Genomic DNA, 23,395 nt, shown 5'->3' with positions numbered 1-23,395 from the left:
ATCTTGTTTCTACGGTAGAATGTAATAAAAATGTAACTTCCTTACGACCTACCAAATATTCCACTTCCTTATCTTGTTTCTGCGGTAGGATGTAATAAAACTGTAACTTCCTCACGACCTACCAAATATTCCACTACCCTATCTTGTTTCTACGGTAGAATGTAATAAAAATGTAACTTCCTTACGACCTACCAAATATTCCACTTCCTTATCTTGTTTCTGCGGTAGGATGTAATAAAACTGTAACTTCCTCACAACCTACCAAATATTCCACTTCCCTATCTTGTTTCTGCGGTAGAATGTAATAAAAATGTAACTTCCTTACGACCTACCAAATATTCCACTTCCCTATCTGGTTTCTGCGGTAGGATGTAATAAAAATATAACTTCCTCACGACCTACCAAATATTCCACTTCCCTGTCTTGTTTCTGCGGTAGGATGTAATAAAAACATAACTTCCTCACGACCTACCAAATATTCCACTTCCCTATCTTGTTTCTGCGGTAGGATGTAATAAAAATGTAACTTCCTCACGACCTACCAAATATTCCACTTCCCTATCTTGTTTCTACGGTAGGATGTAATAAAAATATAACTTCCTCACGACCTACCAGATATTCCACTTCCTATCTTGTTTCTGCGGTAGGATGTAATAAAAATGTAACTTCCTCACGACCTACCAAATATTCCACTTCCCTATCTTGTTTCTGCGGTAGGATGTAATAAAAACATAACTTCCTCACGACCTACCAAATATTCCACTTCCCTATCTTGTTTCTGCGGTAGGATGTAATAAAAATGTAACTTCCTCACGACCTACCAAATATTCCACTTCCCTATCTTGTTTCTACGGTAGAATGTAATAAAATGTAACTTCCTTACGACCTACCAAATATTCCACTTCCTTATCTTGTTTCTGCGGTGGGATGTAATAAAACTGTAACTTCCTCACGACCTACCAAATATTCCACTACCCTATCTTGTTTCTACGGTAGAATGTAATAAAAATGTAACTTCCTTACGACCTACCAAATATTCCACTTCCTTATCTTGTTTCTGCGGTAGGATGTAATAAAACTGTAACTTCCTCACGACCTACCAAATATTCCACTTCCCTATCTTGTTTCTGCGGTAGAATGTAATAAAAATGTAACTTCCTTACGACCTACCAAATATTCCACTTCCCTATCTGGTTTCTGCGGTAGGATGTAATAAAAATATAACTTCCTCACGACCTACCAAATATTCCACTTCCCTGTCTTGTTTCTGCGGTAGGATGTAATAAAAACATAACTTCCTCACGACCTACCAAATATTCCACTTCCCTATCTTGTTTCTGCGGTAGGATGTAATAAAATGTAACTTCCTCGACCTACCAAATATTCCACTTCCTATCTTGTTTCTACGGTAGAATGTAATAAAATGTAACTTCCTTACGACCTACCAAATATTCCACTTCCTTATCTTGTTTCTGCGGTAGAATGTAATAAAAATGTAACTTCCTTACGACCTACCAAATATTTCACTTCCCTATTTGGTTTCTGCGGTAGGATGTAATAAAAATATAACTTCCTCACGACCTACCAAATATTCCACATCCTTATCCTGTTCATTCATCATGTAATATAGATACATGTTCCTTGGATCGAGACTATTATTACACTTTCCCTATTATTTTATTCTTCAAACTATGTTTATTGAGATTTGTGTACAAGATGACGTCTAAATAACATGCAAAATCACTTAACACAGACTTCTTTCCAATTATTATTTACTTTTATGGTTGAAAAAACGTAAGTTACCAAACATCGACTCCAGGAACACAAAACAAGTTCTTCCATTCTTTTTACTATACTTATAGTTGTCGTCTTATCGTTTATTACAAAGTTGTTTCGTCTTATGTTTCCTTGCTAATTTCAGGTCGTCTTCTATATTTCTTTTTGCCTCTTGGAAAGTGAATATATCATTAAAGACTGACATGTCTGAAATGGTCATGCGGACAGTTGGGTTCTATACACGTGACGTATTGGCACAGGTCGAGTAGCGAAAGCTGGATGTCTCAGACCCCCTCGAATGTTTGGACTTGGGCCAAGCTAGCCAGTTGCCCCCTACCCCAATCTCACACTATAAGCGGTATTAATCACTGTAAAATTAAACGAAATGCTTTTTAAAAATCATGTACTTTATATGTACGTCAATTGTGTTTGTTGTTTGCCTTTGATACAAAGACGAAGTTCATGAGCCCCAAAACCTTTATGTCAGGTTATACAAATTCATAACCCCCCTATCAGGTTTTATCGTATAAGTGGAAAGTATTCTTTACAGTAGGCGATAAATTTCAACAGTAAGAAAAAGCACACAGTCCACTTGTTTTAAAATTATATATAAAACACAAGTCAAAAGTATATATATATATAAATGTTCATTATACGATTAATTATCACAGTTGTATCCAGAACTTTAAATAATTGTCTCTTTTCGTCAAAGTCCACGCAATCCGGTTCAGTAATTTTCGAGAATAACTGACAAGACGAATTATTCCTCTCTACACTGTTACTAAAATACACTCTGTGATAATTTCACTTCAGAAATCACAACTATACACTCTTTATTGCTAAACTTAAAATCACGTAGTCTAGATCTATTTAACTATCTAACTGACTAACTGCATCTAGTAGGCGTAATTATTTCCTCACCGAGGTCTAGAATGTTCTACACTCTATGATATATTATAGTGCAATAATACTAATAGAACGAGAGAAATCCAGAAGGCTCTAGTCATATGGCGCAATAATACAACAAACGCCAACTCACAACAACTGTGCTACACAACTAATTTATGATTCCTACGAATATAAGTAAGGAAACCTGTGATAAACTAAGAGTCCTAAAAAGAAAGAAATTTGACACGAGTATAAAACTTATATTGAAACAGTCGTGTATATTTGACAGTTAAGAAACGTTGTTAAGTTACACGAAGTTCGTCCACTAAAGGCAATACTTGTTTATTTATTCAAAATTGATTTCAAAACAGCATGAAGGATACATATGTCAAACTACGTTCGTCGTAAGGGTACAATCTGGATGTTAAGTTTTCGTACGTTCTTGTTTAGAGGGAGGAAACATAACGGATCTAGCATGAAAGTAAACAGGAAAAAGTTGAAACATAACGGTTCTAGCATGAAAGTAAACAGGAAAAAGTTTTAAATATTTTATCACTTGTAGGTTGATTCGTGTTTGGTACGAGTAGGAAATTTCAAAAAAATTAGATGAACCTTTGGAAACTATTCTTTCTCTGACTAGACGAGTGCACAAATGAAAATCAGTGTTTATTTATTTACTTAGGTTCATTTTACATATGTTTTAAATATCAAATATATTATATGAATCTTGAAAATATATGCTGTTATTTTAGCGGAAAATCATTTACAGATAAATTACCTTTCAAATAAAATAGGCCGTGTCTATTATTTATAATATTCTTAAGACATCCACGTATTGTAATTATGTAAACACTTATATGTACTCAGTATCACCGTACTGTTGTTAAATATATATAAACGCGCTTCTATATATTCGAGGAAATGTAATTACATTTTCTGTACTAACCAATGGCAACTGTTTCTTCATGAGAAATATACCGTTGAAGCCATATTTACGTAATGTTGGATTACATGAAGCTCATGAACCCCATATCTGTCATATCAAATTATATAAAACTCATACATACACTTAGTAAACGTAGTGTTTATGTAATACTGTTCCTATAAACAAGTACGACATAAATGGATATAGTGTTATTTGTGCATAATCGTTCCTAATTTCAAATTAATAGGATAGAGGTGAACTAGACAACTAGTTAACAACACCAACTGCCCTTTCTGGTCTGGTATAATAGTGTAGTGAAACAGCCACCCTTTGATTTCCCCACGGCCTAAAAGTGCGGGCTTGAAAACCATGAATCCTCAGATATCATCTGTTCCCAAACCTCCAATATGACTTCACTAATTACCATTTTCTTCTAAATATGCGCCCCTTACATCGAACATACATATAAAACTATATTGGCATTACAGTTGGTAACATTACTATACTTTTTTTACATTTATAACAAACAGATAAGACTATATAAAATGCTTAAAAATATATTTCTCAACTTCGTCAAACTCTAAAAATTGGATTATTAAAAATTATTTTAAATACTCTATTGCTTATATAAATAACTTCTTTTTTCTTTAATAATAAGCATTTCGTGGACAAAAACACCTTCTCTAGGTTCACAGGGCTTATCTGAAACATTGTCTGTCGTTAGAATAGGTAAAATCTTCTCTAGGTTCACGGGGCTTATCTGAAACATTGTCTATCGTTAGAATAGGTAACACCTTCTCTAAGTTCACAGGGCTTATCTGAAACATTGTCTGTCGTTAGAATAGGTAACACCTTCTCTAAGTTCACAGGGCTTATCTGAAACATTGTCTGTCGTTAGAATAGGTAACACCTTCCCTAAGTTCACAGAGCTTATCTGAAACATTGTCTGTCGTTAGAATAGGTAAAACCTTCTCTAAGTTCACGGGGCTTATCTGAAACATTGTCTATCGTTAGAATAGGTAACACCTTCTCTAAGTTCACAGGGCTTATCTAAAACATTGTCTGTCGTTAGAATAGGTAACACCTTCTCTAAGTTCACAGGGCTTATCTGAAACATTGTCTGTCGTTAGAATAGGTAACACCTTCTCTAAGTTCACAGGGCTTATCTGAAACATTGTCTGTCGTTAGAATAGGTAACACCTTCTCTAAGTTCACAGGGCTTATCTAAAACATTGTCTGTCGTTAGAATAGGTAACTCCTTCTCTAAGTTCACAGGGCTTATCTGAAACATTGTCTGTCGTTAGAATAGGTAACACCTTCTCTAAGTTCACAGGGCTTATCTAAAACATTGTCTGTCGTTAGAATAGGTAACACCTTCTCTAAGTTCACAGGGCTTATCTGAAACATTGTCTGTCGTTAGAATAGGTAACACCTTCTCTAAGATCACAGGGCTTATCTGAAACATTGTCTGTCGTTAGAATAGGTAACACCATCTCTAAGTTCACAGGGCTTATCTAAAACATTGTCTGTCGTTAGAATAGGTAACTCCTTCTCTAAGTTCACAGGGCTTATCTGAAACATTGTCTGTCGTTAGAATAGGTAACACCTTCTCTAAGTTCACAGGGCTTATCTAAAACATTGTCTGTCGTTAGAATAGGTAACACCTTCTCTAAGTTCACAGGGCTTATCTGAAACATTGTCTGTCGTTAGAATAGGTAACACCTTCTCTAAGTTCACAGGGCTTATCTGAAACATTGTCTGTCGTTAGAATAGGTAACACCTTCTCTAAGTTCACAGGGCTTATCTAAAACATTGTCTGTCGTTAGAATAGGTAACACCTTCTCTAAGTTCACAGGGCTTATCTAAAACATTGTCTGTCGTTAGAATAGGTAACACCTTCTCTAAGTTCACAGGGCTTATCTAAAACATTGTTTATCGTTAGAATAGGTAACACCTTCTCTAAGATCACAGGGCTTATCTGAAACATTGTCTGTCGTTAGAATAGGTAACACCTTCTCTAAGTTCACAGGGCTTATCTGAAACATTGTCTGTCGTTAGAATAGATAACACCTTCTCTAAGTTCACAGGGCTTATCTCAAACATTGTCTGTCGTTAGAATAGGTAACACCTTCTCTAAGTTCACAGGGCTTATCTGAAACATTGTCTGTCGTTAGAATAGGTAACTCCTTCTCTAAGTTCACAGGGCTTATCTAAAACATTGTCTGTCGTTAGAATAGGTAACACCTTCTCTAAGTTCACAGGGCTTATCTGAAACATTGTCTGTCGTTAGAATAGGTAACACCTTCTCTAAGTTCACAGGGCTTATCTGAAACATTGTCTGTCGTTAGAATAGGTAACACCTTCTCTAAGTTCACAGGGCTTATCTAAAACATTGTTTATCGTTAGAATAGGTAACACCTTCTCTAAGATCACAGGGCTTATCTAAAACATTGTCTGTCGTTAGAATAGGTAACACCTTCTCTAAGTTCACAGGGCTTATCTAAAACATTGTCTATCGTTAGAATAGGTAACACCTTCTCTAAGATCACAGGACTTATCTAAAAGATTGTCTATCGTTAGAATAGGTAACACCTTCTCTAAGTTCACAGGACTTATATAAAACACTGTCTATCGTTGGAATAGGTAACACCTTCTCCAAGTACACAGGTCTTATCTGAAACATTGTCTGTCGTTAGAATAGGTAACACCGTCTCTAAGTTCACAGGGCTTATCTGAAACATTGTCTGTCGTTAGAATAGGTAACACCTTCTCTAAGTTCACAGAGCTTATCTGAAACATTGTCTGTCGTTAGAATAGATAACACCTTCTCTAAGTTCACAGGGCTTATCTGAAACATTGTCTGTCGTTAGAATAGGTAACACCTTCTCTAAGTTCACAGGGCTTATCTGAAACATTGTCTGTCGTTAGAATAGGTAACACCTTCTCTAAGTTCACAGGGCTTATCTAAAACATTGTCTGTCGTTAGAATAGGTAACACCTTCTCTAAGTTCACAGGGCTTATCTAAAACATTGTCTGTCGTTAGAATAGGTAACACCTTCTCTAAGTTCACAGGGCTTATCTAAAACATTGTCTGTCGTTAGAATAGGTAACACCTTCTCTAAGTTCACAGGGCTTATCTGAAACATTATCTGTAGTTAGAATAGGTAACACCTTCTCTAAGTTCACAGGGCTTATCTGAAACATTGTCTGTCGTTAGAATAGGTAACACCTTCTCTAAGTTCACAGGGCTTATCTGAAACATTGTCTGTCGTTAGAATAGGTAACACCTTCTCTAAGTTCACAGGGCTTATCTAAAACATTGTCTGTCGTTAGAATAGGTAACACCTTCTCTAAGTTCACAGGGCTTATCTGAAACATTGTCTGTCGTTAGAATAGGTAACACCTTCTCTAAGTTCACAGAGCTTATCTGAAACATTGTCTGTCGTTAGAATAGGTAACACCTTCTCTAAGTTCACGGGGCTTATCTGAAACATTGTCTGTCGTTAGAATAGGTAACACCTTCTCTAAGTTCACAGGGCTTATCTGAAACATTGTCTGTCGTTAGAATAGGTAACACCTTCTCTAAGTTCACAGGGCTTATCTGAAACATTGTCTGTCGTTAGAATAGGTAACACCTTCTCTAAGTTCACAGAGCTTATCTGAAACATTGTCTGTCGTTAGAATAGATAACACCTTCTCTAAGTTCACAGGGCTTATCTGAAACATTGTCTGTCGTTAGAATAGGTAACACCTTCTCTAAGTTCACATGGCTAATCTGAAACATTGTCTGCCGTTAGAATAAGTAATAAACAGTGATGAAAAGACAAATCAAAGTAAAACTAAAGTTTTTCATTGGCGTGGTTTTTAAGTATATGTTCTTTTGACATTTTGGTGTGTACTGATAGATCTGAATATATGCCACAACGGACCTTGTTTCTGGTTGAGAAACGTTTGAGTCGCGACTAATTATCGTCCTTTGTTTCAACAACGCTCCAGTTATTTCTGTCATGTGTTTGTGACACAAATTACAACATTTCATAACAAATATCGTAATCAATCGAGATTTGACGAGACTGTGAACAGTTGAGGAGGAAACGAAGAATTAGCCATCTGAAACGGAATATTATGGAAAGTTTTGGCATCAGACTTAATCCGTAACTTCGAATTTTAAGTCCACGTTTACGTCAAAACTGTTTTTGTTTTGTTTTTTTAAATAATAAGGTGGTCGTCATCCATTCATCTGGTCAGGAGATTTCTTGAAATCTACTTTTCTGTTCAACCTCACGTAGCACTGAACATAATGATCTAGTAATGGAATATTTTCTTCGAGCATAACTCCAGAGAAGCCATGTATTAAAGATGTCACCATCACGTGCCCGAATGATGGATGGATACTTGAATGTAACTAAACTACTTTTAGAAGAAGGAAAAACAAACTAAAGTCCTGGAAAACATTTTGTTATGAAAAATTCACTTGCATCAGGCAGATTATTTACATTTCTACTACGGGAGTAGCCTGGTGTTCAACCTTTGAACTAATTGTGACTTTTGTTCCGCCTATAATCCAATGACGTGTTTTACTCTCATACTTGCAGGTCTTAAAATCCAGAGGAAGGAATAAGTTGGAAAATGGATTTCGAGCGATTCTAATATAATAACTGAGTTACAAGGTTTATCTAATACACACTGTACCAAACACCATTCTAACTTTCTGGTTTCCCATACATTCATTAGCCGGTTTACCTTATACATTCTGTACCAAACATCCACTCAAACTTTCTGGTTTCCCATACATTACACGGTTTATCTAATACACACTGTACCAAACACCATTCTAACTTTCTGGTTTCCCATACATTACATGGTTTATCTAATACACACTGTACCAAACACCCATTCAAACTTTCTGGTTTCCCATACATTACACGGTTTATCTAATACACACTGTACCAAACACCATTCTAACTTTCTGGTTTCCCATACATTACATGGTTTATCTAATACACACTGTACCAAACACCATTCTAACTTTCTGGTTTCCCATACATTACACGGTTTATCTAATACACACTGTACCAAACACCATTCTAACTTTCTGGTTTCCCATACATTACACGGTTTATCTAATACACACTGTACCAAACACCATTCTAACTTTCTGGTTTCCCATACATTACATGGTTTATCTAATACACACTGTACCAAACACCATTCTAACTTTCTGGTTTCCCATACATTACACGGTTTATCTAATACACACTGTACCAAACACCATTCTAACTTTCTGGTTTCTCATACGTTACAAGGTTTATCTAATACATACTGTACCAAACACCCATTCTAACTTTCTGGTTTCTCATACGTTACATGGTTTATCTAATACACACTGTACCAAACACCCATTCTAACTTTCTGGTTTCTCATACGTTACAAGGTTTATCTTACAGACACTGTACGAAACATCCACTCAAACTTTCTGGTTTCCCATACATTATACGGTTTATCTAATACACACTGTACCAAACACCCATTCTAACTTTCTGGTTATCCATTTATTATTTTATGTCCACATTATTCATTGATAACATGAAAGTTAATCTCGAAACCAGCCTTATAACGACGCTGCTATGAAATCGTCAGATGCAACATTAAGATTGTTATTTTTGCTGTGTTAAATTTTTTTAAAATTCTGGCTGGCCCGGCACGGCCAGGTGTTTAAGGCACTCGACTCATAATCTGAAGGTTGCGAGTTCGAATCCCCATCACCAAACATGCTCACCCTTTCATTCGTGAGAGCTTCATAATGTGATGGTCAATCCCATTATTCGCTGGTAGCCCAAGAGTTGGCGGTGGGTGGTGATGACTATCGTCTTTCTCTCTAGTCTTCCACTGCTAAATTAGGGACAACTAGGGCAGATAGCCTTCGGGTAGTTCCGTGCGAAATTCAATAGTAACGAAATCATTCTGGCTGGAATTATATATATCACATACACTTACTAAGCGTTGAGCTAAATACAACACTGACTCAAATAGTATTCACATTCACACTGTTCGGCAGTTTCTCACTGAATCTGACCCAGTGCAACAAAAACATTTGTACTATTTACTTCACTGGGTCAACATGGCTTCTTTTATTGCTTACGATGTGGCACGTGGTCGCCGTAAGCCTTAAGTTGAATGGACGGCAAAAAGACTTCCAACTTAGTGCTACGTGCAATAGTTCTGCAGATTGTCTTTGTTTATATATCTAGTGTTTTGTTGAATCTCACTTTTATGTACACATTCACGTACTTCGTGATAACAAGAAACCCACTTGAAGTAAAAAATGTGTTTCAAGATGTCGGGTATTAAAACGTTTATTAAAATAAAGTGGAGAGCAATGTTTTGTTATGTCATCTTCAGGTTAACAAAGTCCCTTTGTGAACTTCGTCTAAAGTAAGTACACCACTTACAACATCTCTTGTTCACTTCGTTAAAGTACACCACTTACAATATCTCTTGTGAACTTCGTCAAAAGTACACCACTTACAATATCTCTTGTGAACTTCGTCTAAGGTAAGTACACCACTTACAACATCTCTTGTGAACTTCGTTAAAGTAAGTACACCACTTACAACATCTCTTGTGAACTTCGTCTAAGTAAGTACACCACTTACAACATCTCTTGTGAACTTCGTTAAAGTAATTACACCACTTACAACATCTCTTGTGAACTTCGTCTAAGTAGGTACACCACTTACAACATCTCTTGTGAACTTCGTCTACAATACATTGGAGAAACAAAACCACTGATAAAAATGAAGAAAGTAAGAAACTGGGTTATAGCTACCTATACCAGCCATTTTGAGATACATTTTTACATTCACGTCCTTACTATTTTGATAATACCTTGTTAGACTTTGAATTACACTACGAGATGGGATTCACTAATTAAAAATGGCACAGTTTAAAAATCAAAGAACGGTTGGAGTGGAGCGATGGAAGTAAGAAAACAAATCATACGAATTGTCTAACTTGTGAAATTTACAAAACAAAGGAAAAAATAAACACATTTTAATGTAGTTGATTTGTGCGACGTCATGACCACTCTTCCATGTCTACTTTCCACTTGGAAGATTTCTATTTGTTTTCATTCAACTGTCGTACTAAACACTTTCAGGGAGAGGACACGAACTCACGGAATGAATCAACACACCACTACGTCATCAAGTAACGCCCCCAAGAGGTACAGCGGTATGTCTGTGGACTTGCACAATATTACAAATCGGGTTTCAATACCCGTGTTGGACAGAGAGTGCATATAGCTCTTTGTGTAACTTTGTGCTGAACTTCTTACAGCAACAAATCAAGTAACGCAGATTTTTTAAAAAAATCGAAGTCAAAGCATAAAATGACGTCACTACTGTGTTTTCAACTTACAACACTTTTGTAGACTGAAATCTGACTGTACTAGGGTTGGCATCGCTTGGTGGTTAAGTTATTAGAGTCACCATTTGTGGGTTGTGGGTTCGAATTCTGTCACCCAATATGCTCGCTCCTTCATTCATGAAGTTGTTATAATGTTCAATTCCACTGTTCGTTGGCAAAGAGTAACTCAAGCGTTGGCGGTGGATGACGTCGTTAGCTTCTTCCCTCAAATCTATCAGTTCAAAAGTACAGATGGCCAGCGCAGGTATCTCTCGAGTAGCTTTCCAGGAATTTGGACAAACAAACATACTGTTATTGTTGTTTGTTTTCGAAGCACAAAGGAACACAAAGGGATATCTGTGCTCTGTCCACCGGTGTGGAAGCCCGCCGTTTTTCACCAATATAAGTCCGCAGACATACTGCTGTACCACTGGAGGAGAGGGGGGGGGTTGAATATACTGACCTTAGTACTGTTGGATTTCTTGCTGTACCACTGGAGGAGATTGGTGAATATACTGACCTTAGTACTGTTGGATTTCTTGCTGTACCACTGGAGGAGGGAAGATGAATATACTGACCTTAGTACTGTTGGATTTCTTGCTGTACCACTGGAGGAGGGAAGATGAATATACTGACCTCAGTACTGTTGGAATTCTTGCTGTATCACTGGAGGGGGTGAATATACTGACCTTAGTACTGTTGGATTTCTTGCTGTACCAGTGGAGGAGAGTGGTGAATATACTGACTTAGTACTGTTGGATTTCTTGCTGTACCAGTGGAGGAGAGTGGTGAATATACTGACTTAGTACTGTTGGATTTCTTGCTGTACCAGTGGAGGAGAGTGGTGAATATACTGACCTTAGTACTGTTGGATTTCTTGCTGTACCAGTAGAGGAGGGGGTGAATATACTGACCTTAGTACTGTTGGATTTCTTGCTGTACCACTGGAGGAGAGTGGTGAATATACTGACTTAGTACTGTTGGATTTCTTGCTGTACCAGTGGAGGAAGGGGGTGAATATACTAACCTTAGTACTGTTGGATTTCTTGCTGTACCACTGGAGGAGGGAAGATGAATATACTGACCTTAGTACTGTTGGAATTCTTGCTGTACCACTGGAGGGGGGTGAATATACTGACTTTAGTACTGTTGGTTTTCTTGCTGTACCACTGGAGGAGAGTGGTGAATATACTGACCTTAGTACTGTTGGATTTCTTGCTGTACCAGTGGAGGAGGGGGGTGAATATACTGACCTTAGTACTGTTGGATTTCTTGTTGTACCACTGGAGGAGGGTGGTGAATATACTGACTTAGTACTGTTGGATTTCTTGCTGTACCAGTGGAGAAGAGTGGTGAATATACTGACCTTAGTACTGTTGGATTTCTTGCTGTACCACTGGAGGAGAGTGGTGAATAAACTGACCTTAGTACTGTTGGATTTCTTGCTGTACCACTGGAGGAGATTGGTGAATATACTGACCTTAGTACTGTTGGAGTTCTTGTTATCGAAGTAACTAATAAGCACAGAAAGTTCCAGATTTTAAGTTGAAAGCATGCTTGTGATAGAATCACCATGAAATAGTGATCTGTAAAGCCAGGAAAAGAAAGGGTAAAAACTGCACGAATAGATATTGTTAGTATCAATACAAATACAACTGATGTCATAAGTCTTTGTTAGTATCAATACAAATACAACTGATGTCATAAGTCTTTGTTAGTATCAATACAAATACAACTGATGTCATAAGTCTTTGTTAGTATTAATACAAATACAACTGATGTCATAAGTCTCTTCTGTCTTCAGTTTCGTACAACACGCATTTTTACGTACTACAGTCGTAGAGGAGCTTCAATGGAGGTTCCAAACATGTTCTTATTCAGAAGATGAAAGGTAATTCACCGGTTACAAGATGATCAAGTGAGAATCTTTTCTCATTCTTCTTCTTGACCAGATGATGTATCAACGTCTCTCGATGACTAAAACATTTGAAATAAAAATATCACGGTTCACAACATGATATTCAATCCCATAAATATTATTATAATTAAACTTTTACACTTGTTCCTTCTAACGTTTCGCCAGCTTTCGACGTTAAAACCGCCAACATTATGACGAAGCGTTTGAAGCCGAGGTTGTTGCATAAGCGACAAAATATATTTAATGTTTGATTATTTTGTTACTTAAAGAAGAACAAAAAACTGTTATTAATAGAAAATAAAAATATGTAGAATATTTTTCTATCGATATAACACATACACCAGATCAGTACAGAATAGCATACATATAACATATACACCAGATCAGTGCAGAATAACATATATATAACACATACACCAGATCAGTACAGAATAGCATACATATAACATATACACCAGATCAGTGCAGAATAAAATATATATAACACATACACCAGATCAGTACAGAATAGCATACATATAACATGTACACCAGATCAGTACAGAATAACATATATATAACATATACACCAGATCAGTACAGAATAACATATATATATAACACATACACCAGATCAGTACAGAATAAGATATATATAACATATACACCAGATCAGTACAGAATAATATATATATATAACATGTACACCAGATCAGTACAGAATAACATATATATAACACATACACCAGATCAGTACACAATAACATATATATATAACACATACACCAGATCAGTACATAATAACATATATATATAACATGTACACCAGATCAGTACAGAATAACATATATATAACACATACACCTGATCAGTACAGAATAACATATATATAACACATACACCAGATCAGTACAGAATAACGTATATATAACATATACACCAGATCAGTACAGAATAACATATATATAACACATACACCAGATCAGTACAGAATAACATATATATAACATATACACCAGATCAGTACAGAATAACATATATATAACATATACACCAGATCAGTACAGAATAACACATATATAACATATACACCAGATCAGTACAGAATAACATATATATAACACATACACCAGATCAGTACAGAATAACATATATATATAACACATACACCAGATCAGTACACAATAACATATATATATAACATATACACCAGATCAGTACAGAATAACATATATATAACACATATACCAGATCAGTGCAGAATAACATATATATAACACACACCAGATCAGTACAGAATAACATATATATAACACATACACCAGATCAGTACAGAATAACATATATACAACACATACACCAGATCAGTGCAGAATAACATATATCTATAACATTTACACCAGATCAGCACAGAATAACATATATATAACACATACACCAGATCAGTACAGAATAACATATATATATAACATGTACACCAGATCAGTACAGAATAACATATATATAACACATACACCTGATCAGTACAGAATAACATATATATAACACATACACCAGATCAGTACAGAATAACATATATATAACATATACACCAGATCAGTACACAATAACACATATATAACACATACACCAGATCAGTACAGAATAACATATATATAACATATACACCAGATCAGTACAGAATAACATATATATAACACATACACCAGATCAGTACAGAATAACATATATATAACATATACACCAGATCAGTACACAATAACATATATATATAACATTTACACCAGATCAGTACAGAATAACATATATATAACATATACACCAGATCAGTACAGAATAACATATATATAACACATACACCAGATCAGTACAGAATAACATATATATAACATATACACCAGATCAGTACAGAATAACATATATATAACACATACACCAGATCAGTACAGAATAACATATATATAACATATACACCAGATCAGTACAGAATAACATATATATAAAACATACACCAGATCAGTACAGAATAACATATATATATAACACATACACCAGATCAGTACACAATAACATATATATATAACATATACACCAGATCAGTACAGAATAACATATATATAACACATATACCAGATCAGTGCAGAATAACATATATATAACACACACCAGATCAGTACAGAATAACATATATATAACACATACACCAGATCAGTACAGAATAACATATATATAACACATACACCAGATCAGTACAGAATAACATATATATATAACATTTACACCAGATCAGTACAGAATAACATATATATAACACATACACCAGATCAGTACAGAATAACATATATATAACACATACACCATATCAGTACAGAATAACATATATATAACATATACACCAGGTCAGTACAGAATAACATACATATATAACACATACACCAGATCAGTACAGAATAACATATATATATAACACATACACCAGATCAGTACAGAATAACATATATATAACATATACACCAGATCAGTACAGAATAATATATATATATAACATGTACACCAGATCAGTACAGAATAACATATATATAACACATACACCAGATCAGTACACAATAACATATATATATAACACATACACCAGATCAGTACAGAATAACATATATATAACACATACACCAGATCAGTACACAATAACATATATATAACATATACACCAGATCAGTACAGAATAACATACATATAACATGTACACCAGATCAGTACAGAATAACATATATATAGCATATACACCAGATCAGTACACAATAACATATATATAACACATACACCAGATCAGTACAGAATAACATACATATAACATATACACCAGATCAGTACAGAATAACATATATATATAACATATACACCAGATCAGTACAGAATAACATATATATATAACATATACACCAGATCAGTACAGAATAACATACATATAACATATACACCAGATCAGTACAGAATAACATACATATAACATATACACCAAATAAGTACAGAGTAACCCGAACAAGCTCGTCTATTCACCAATAAAGGCGTTATAATGTTAGGGTCTATCCCACGATACGTTGGTAAAGAGCAGTCCAAGAGTTGTCGTGTGTGGTGTTCACTAGCAGTTTTCCCTCTAACCTTTCATTTCTAAAGTTAGGGCAGCTGATACAAATAGTCACCGAGTAGACTTACGAGACATTCAGCAAACACACAAAACTGGTAGCATCAAACTCAAAGCTTGTTAACAGTACAAAGGAACTGAGATTCAAGGTATTACATAAAACGTGTCCTTTGTATTACAAAACAAACAGAATTTATAAAAAATATGTTAAAATAGTATGTAACTCATGCATAACGCTATCTTATTGGTTGATGCAGACTTAAAAGTAGCTATTTCAATGTTTCGTCATGAAGAAAGTAAAGAAAGGAGATAACTACTTTATTAAAAACCGACTCAACAAATAGTTACACATATTTACCTCGGGGGATGCTCGTCTAGGGGGGGGGGAGTTTCGTTTTAAACAAAAGCTGCCCTAAGTTCAAGTTTTATCTCGGTAACGTTTTGAGCACGAACCACGAGCAACGCACCTGCTCGGAATGTCTAATTATACGAGAGTCACGTGAGCAGAAGTGTGATTAATGGGCAGGGTAGCACGAGGTCTTTAACGTCACAATACGTGCTCGGTGCTCCAACCGAAACTTTTAACCTGATTTTGTTTATTTTATCTTAGGACGTATTTAACATCGTCAGGTGTTACAAAAATCTTTCCTGAAAGTTTGTTCATCAAGATAACAGTTTTCATGAATCGTTTTAGTCTTAGAAGTTTGTTTGTCACGACGGTTGTCTTCCTGATATCGTTTTAGGTTCTCAGTATTTAAGATTTACATCAGGAGATGAACTGGCTGTTTTTACACTTGGATTAGGTTGGTGTGTGTGTTTTCTTATAGCAGAGCCACATCGAACTATCTGCTGAGATTAGGTTTGTAATGATGTATTAAACTTTAGTTTCTGTTTTTTGAATTTCATTAGTTACAAAACTGATCGTGTGTTATTCTTATTCAAATGTACAATGAGTACAATATAGCAAGAACACGTGCTTCGATAGATTAAATACACAAAAATACAAGCGTTAAAAACTGTTAACTGGACTTACTACGTCACACACAAACTTACATATGTATACATCATCCTCATCATCTGACGTTTCACTTGCTCATACACATACTTGAAACTTCGAGGGATATGAATCACAAATAATAAATCACATTTAACAATCCTGGTGGTTTGCATTCAGCTAAGCCTATTTCATGTCTGAACTTTTATGTGTGTATGTGTGTTCCGGTAACCAACAGACACCAGGTCGAGAAAAAAAAATGTCTGCCTCATCCAGTCTATTACTCTATGATGTTTGCGAATAATTGCTGCCTTATTTGAGAACCCATTTTCCATTATCGAGTGTTTCACAGCTTCTGACACTCCCAATATCAGTTAAAAGGGTTGTTAAAATGGGAACTGGCTAAAGAACCAAAGTGTTCATGTTTCGTTTTTTTTTTCTTTTCTTACGCTAGCCAACAAACGTGTGAAATTTCTATGATGACTTCAGTACGACAGAAAAGCAGTTTGGAACAGACTATTACGCACGGTAGAATTTCTTAAAAATCATAATTATAGTGTAAACGATGTTATCGTTACCCCTTGAAGTTAGCTTTCTTACAGAAAAATGGTGTTCCTTAAAGGGTGAAACAGGAATTACCAGTCAATAATAGATGAATATTAGGTGACAGTAGCATCAAAATACTCAGTGCTTTGTGCACTATACAATCGGTGTCTTTCGGGGGCCAACCTCTACATTATGTATGGTGTAAAGAAATAAATAAACAATACACACAATATTAAATTCTATTACACACATTTATAGAATACAATAACTTTCAAAAAGGGGGAAAAAGTCGCATTTCAAGTAATAAAAAAAATATTTTGTAAATATAAAATGATGTAGAGATCGCAGTGACAAAAATAATAAATATATCAATATACGGATGACACAGCTGTACATTTTTCACATTGTTTCCTTACTGTAGGTAAGCCCTAAGAAGTCAGGATTATGAACAATGATGATTAATAATCTATTGTAATCAATTGTAAATCAATATCTGAGGTCATTCTACGCGGGTAATGAAGAAAGTGACAAAACTGACATGATGTTAGCCATATACATATTACTATTAAATTATAAATATAGAACAGATGTTCGCTTATCACATACACACACACACACACATATATATATATATATATTAACTAAGAGGGTAAGAAATACTTGGTATGTCTACATACCACAGATGAAACAGTTTCTTCTTTGGAAGTTTTTCTCGAGAAGGGGTATGTCTAAACTGTTTTCCTTAGAAGAGACACGTATAATTGTTTATTGTTGGCTTTTTTCTGTCGGGTAGGGCACTGTGTTTCTCTCGATTATTAGACATTGAAGTTTACAGAAAAATACGTATTAAAACTGCTTTTCATAGTAAAAAGTGAAACAGCTTTCTTTCTTTTGAAATGAATATTCATCTTTTTGGTATTAATACCGTATTGACGAAATTTACAAAGTCCGAAACGTTTTGATTGGCCGAATTTTAAAAGAAACATCTGAAAAATCCGAATTCCGCAACAGGGAAATTTATACCATAAATAAATAAAAATCTATCATGAATACAATAAAAATAACTGTACTAGTGACTGGCGTATTTATTTAAAGTTATTTCGCTCATATTTTATGATATATTCCTAGAGCCTAAATAACATTTTTCTTGTGCTCTATATAAATTAATTGTATTTGGACTTTCGAATGCATTACACATATATTGTATGACTGTGGTAGTTTTTAATCTTCTATTTTAAATAATGTTAACTTAGGTTGGATGACAGTGACGTATTATATTTTTCTAAGATTTTAAGTACCTAAAGCAGCAAAACCCGAAAGGTTCTTTTAGGCCTAAAAAAAGATGGGGTAGATTTGACTGTTGTGCATCCAGTATAGATTATGAGTTCCGGGAAAAACATAGAGCCTTCTGCGTATTGAGGTTTGACACATTGATAACAGATCTGAACAGTTATTTGCATCTGGTTTAAGATCAGTTACGGTTTAACTAAGAAATTGTAATTTAAAAAAAAAAAAAGAAAACTACCATAATGTTTCAACACATTTCTTTGTTTGTTTGTTTTCAACCAAGAGGCTACTTACTTGACTATTTGCGCCGTGGTCACCAAAGATATTAAATATATTAAATCCGACTTTCAATGTTGTAAGTCGGTAAACTTACTGCTAATACACCAGAGCACCCTGAAAAAAAAACGGTAAAATGTTAAGTAAGACTTATATGTATTAGAAAATAAATAGCCCACTCAAAAAACATACTTATACTGTTGAAAAAAAAATTCTTTTATCAAAAACAAAAACATATGTTGTTGAAAAACATTTTGTTTTCACAAAAACAAAAAAAACTATTGTTGAGAAAATGTTCTGTTGTAAAAACTTCATTATTCATTTTGAAATGTTTGTAAGTTTGTAAATTTGTCAAAAATATTCACAGGTCACAAACTCACAAATAGACAGAAATGCGTTTAAAGTTACCACAGTGATATTCGCTAATATTATCATCTCTATAATTAAAATACATGTAGTAACAAGTGCGATGCTTGAGAAACCTTTTAAACTCATAAAACTGTGCAAAAAAAGAAATTAGGGCTAGGAAAATAATGATGACGTCACTATATGTGTAAAGGAGAGATGGGTGTGGATACTACTATGTATTGCAGAAGGAAGAGTATTTGGGGAGCTAATCAGTCTTCCCACAGAGCCTCATTTCAGACAGCAGTGTTTATGTGTTATGAATTTCTTCATTTGTTTTAGACGCTTAGAGTATGGGTACTGACACCCTGTTGAATTTCAATACTTGCCCCTGAAAGTGTTACCAGATCTAGTTTGTTTTGTTTTAGGGCAAAGCCACATTGTGCTATCTGGTGTGTCCACCGCAGCGAATCGAACCTAGATTTTTATTAATGTTGTAAATCCTTAAACTTACTGCTGTCTCAATGTGTTACTAGATAAGTCGATTCATTTGTCATTTTTCATCATATAAATTTCGCTCAAATTGGCTTTTGTAATACAAGTGTTTGGTTTGTATCACGTGTTGTGGAATATATTTAAGTCTTAAGTGTTAACCTTGTAGTCACTGAGACGCCACGCACGGCTATCAGATTCGTTCGAAACCCTACATACCTAACTTCATACAAACACAGAAAGCCTAGTTGCTTTGCGCCATAAAACGCCAATCAACCAACCAACCAACCTAATACATGAATAGTTTGTGTAGGTTATTTAACTTTTTAGATACCTTAAAATATCCACCGCTGCCTTTACATCTTATAAATGTTGGGTATTCAACTACGTAATACCACAATCAAAACAGATTTCGTATAAGAAGCACGGGTTTTCTTCCTTGTACGGATTCACATTACAAATATAATGTTGCCATTATTTTAAAAAATGGATTTTCTTCGACAATAAACTAGGCGTATAAACTTTTCATTACAAAAAACATTCCTTTCACTGGTGGCATAATGTATATTAGAAATGACTGAGTTAATAATTTATTGATTCTATTATCAAAAACTACCAAAATATTTGCAGTCAAATTTGTATCTCTATTGCAATAATGCTTCTTTTAAGTATTTCTAAATTTCTATAATAATGTTAACCATTTATAATCCTAGACACAGAAATCTAAGGCCGCTTATCTTTGGCCTAAAAGTTAGTTAAGCCTATATTCGATAGAGAGATACATTTAACAACGTAACTTATGCACGTTTTTTTTTTTGCCGTAGTTTAGTTAGGCCTAAACTTTACCGTACTTAATACTTTTAATAAATAACTTACAGTGTTATCCAACGACCTAACATTATCCTTGTTGTTGTTTTTTCAGAATCTTTAATAGGCTTTTAATGTTTTGTACAAAATGACCACTAAAGTATATATTCATCCGCCTTTTGTTTCGATCCATTAAAATGAAATGCGCACACAATTTCAAAAGAGACAAAAAACTGAACATACCTTCAACCACTTACACTTTACTTGACAATGCCGGAAGGATTTCTAACAAAACCCGTTTAATACCGAGAAAAGTATTGTATATATGATAAATTAAAATGTTCAATATCATGTATCATTTTCTTTCTCGCTACGCAAGCACCAAACTCCCAACACTGAATTTTTACACACATCTGATTTTGAACCGCAATGGACGAATCAAAAGGAATGTTAAAAAACAACAACTGTTGGTAACTTGTTTTATAACACGTTTACGCCTATTGGTTTTCCAATATTTTGCCAGCTTTCAACATTTATACCACAATTTAAAAAAAAAATATATATACTACTAATACATAAATTTATTCACGACCGACCTTCACGGTGAATTTCCAACTATAGACAGTGCAATGCTTCTACGAAGACGCTTAGGGCTGGGCGTTTGGAGACCTTTTAAAGGAATGTATTCATAAAACACTGTTAATAAGCAACGTAAAACTTTATCTATGGAATTTTAAATCTTTTTACTTTACCACAGATATTATATACACTTCAAGTTACAAGAGGCCTAATGGTATTTATTTCTTTTGTGTGTTTTGTTCGCGCAAAGCTACACGAGGGTTATGTAGGTTAGTCGTACCTAATTTAACAGTGTAAGATTAGAGAGAAGGCAACTAGTAATCACCACCCATTGCCAGCACTAGAGCTACTCTTTTACCAACGAATAATGGGTCAGTCCCACGGTGAAAAGGCAAATATGTTTTGTGTGGCGGAGATTTGAATCTGCGACCCTCAGATTACGAGTCGAGCGCCCTAACCACCTGGCCACGCCGAGCCACCCTTTTGTTTGCTAACCCAGGCTGTGAGCAGGTGTTTAGGGCGCTCGACTCGTAATTTGAGTGTCGCAGGTTCGAATCCCTGTCCAACAAAATATGCTCGTTGTGTGGACGTTATAATTAACGGTCAATCTCACTATTCATTCGTTAAAGAGTAGTCAAAAGTTGGCGGTAGGTGATGATGACTAGCTATCTTCCCTTTAGTCTTCCACCGTTAAATTAGGGACGTTTAGCGCAGATACTTTCGTTTAGCTTTGGGTGATATTCAAAACAAACAAACATTGTTGGAATTTTGTCTTCTCTTACTAAATTCAGATATTTTACCATGTTTAAGATATTAATTCTCACAAAAATTACCACTCTTGTATGCAAGAGTAATACTGACTAAATTTTGTTTGTCTGTAGTTAAGCACAAAGCTACACAATGGGCTATCTGTGCTCTGTCCACTATTGGTATATGAACCCGGTTTCTAACGTTGTAAGTCTGCAGACATGACGCTGTGACACCTAGGGGGCTGTTTATTTTAAAAAAAAACTGTTTTAAATATATATATATATATATATATACAACGCCTATTTCAGGACTTGAAACTTTAATATCTTTAATACATTTGCCAAATTATACCAATATTTGTAAAGATACAAATTACGGTGTAGTATGACCCACACTTAGTATTTTTTGTAGAAGATGATATTATGATGTATAATTATTTAGAAATATCATTATCCCTATGGCGTTTCCCGCAAAGTGCAGGAATCTTTCAAATATAAAAGCTGCACGAGTTTTATAAGATCTGTTTTGTGAGATGGAAGGAATTTTCCTATCTTGCGATCACGTGTATTCCGTGAAATGAGCAATTCGAGAGTTCCCATTAGATTTCGTATTTCCCCAATGTCTTGTCGATTCTTTTAACCGTGGAAATAAAATAAACCCCTTGTTCGAGCCCAGTTCCACAGCATCATTTATGATAGATTAAAAGCGCGCTTTCTTTAACTAGACACAGTCACAAACAAGGATCTTCGAGACGTTTTTAGGAGGGGATACAGGGTTTTCACAGCACAAAACGACCTAGCTAGATATTGAAGAGCCCTACAGGGAGCGCTTTGATCGTTCTCAAGGGGATCGTTGGGCGTTCTTCGACATTCTCTACCTGTAATTTCAGATCAAGCTCTCGAGAAAGCTCTGTTCCTATTTGGTACATTTCGACTTAAACATTTTCTTTTAATAGGTATTCTGATGACATTGAACTGTTCTAAATCTGACGAGATTTTTCGTGCAATAAACATCAAGCGTGTGTGATCTAGCTTTCTAAAAGTTATTTTAAATTTTCAGTTGATTGGGATCGAATAAATATATATTTTTTTAAATGTAGATTTAAAATGTGATTAAATCTCTTTCATGTATCTTAACCCTCAACTACTGAAATGGGGCTTATGTCTCCCCAAAATGAAATTCGTACTTTTATAAAATACTGCGTTTTTGTTGCGTTAGTGGAAGTTATTGAATTCAGTAAAATAATTTTATTAAATGAGTTATATATTTATATGACCCCCTAG

The 23,395-nt window shown here is 34.9% G+C and overlaps 1 protein-coding gene across 1 annotated transcript in view; it reads left to right on the top strand.

Annotated features, from left to right (window-relative positions):
• The first annotated feature begins 10,526 nt into the window (after positions 1 to 10,526).
• Positions 10,527 to 23,395, top strand: part of LOC143257734 (uncharacterized) — an 81,821-nt gene continuing 68,952 nt past the window's right edge. The window contains exons 1-2 of the mRNA XM_076516767.1: positions 10,527 to 10,573; positions 11,887 to 12,463. Of these exons, the coding sequence (XP_076372882.1) occupies positions 10,527 to 10,573; positions 11,887 to 12,463 (624 nt within the window). The remainder of the gene's footprint in view (positions 10,574 to 11,886; positions 12,464 to 23,395) is intronic.

This window comes from Tachypleus tridentatus, chromosome 7 (assembly GCF_004210375.1).
Source record: "Tachypleus tridentatus isolate NWPU-2018 chromosome 7, ASM421037v1, whole genome shotgun sequence".
In the NCBI taxonomy this organism is placed as follows: domain Eukaryota; kingdom Metazoa; phylum Arthropoda; class Merostomata; order Xiphosura; family Limulidae; genus Tachypleus; species Tachypleus tridentatus.
Note: the sequence above shows the minus strand (reverse complement) of the source record. Positions and strands in the feature narration are given on the sequence as shown.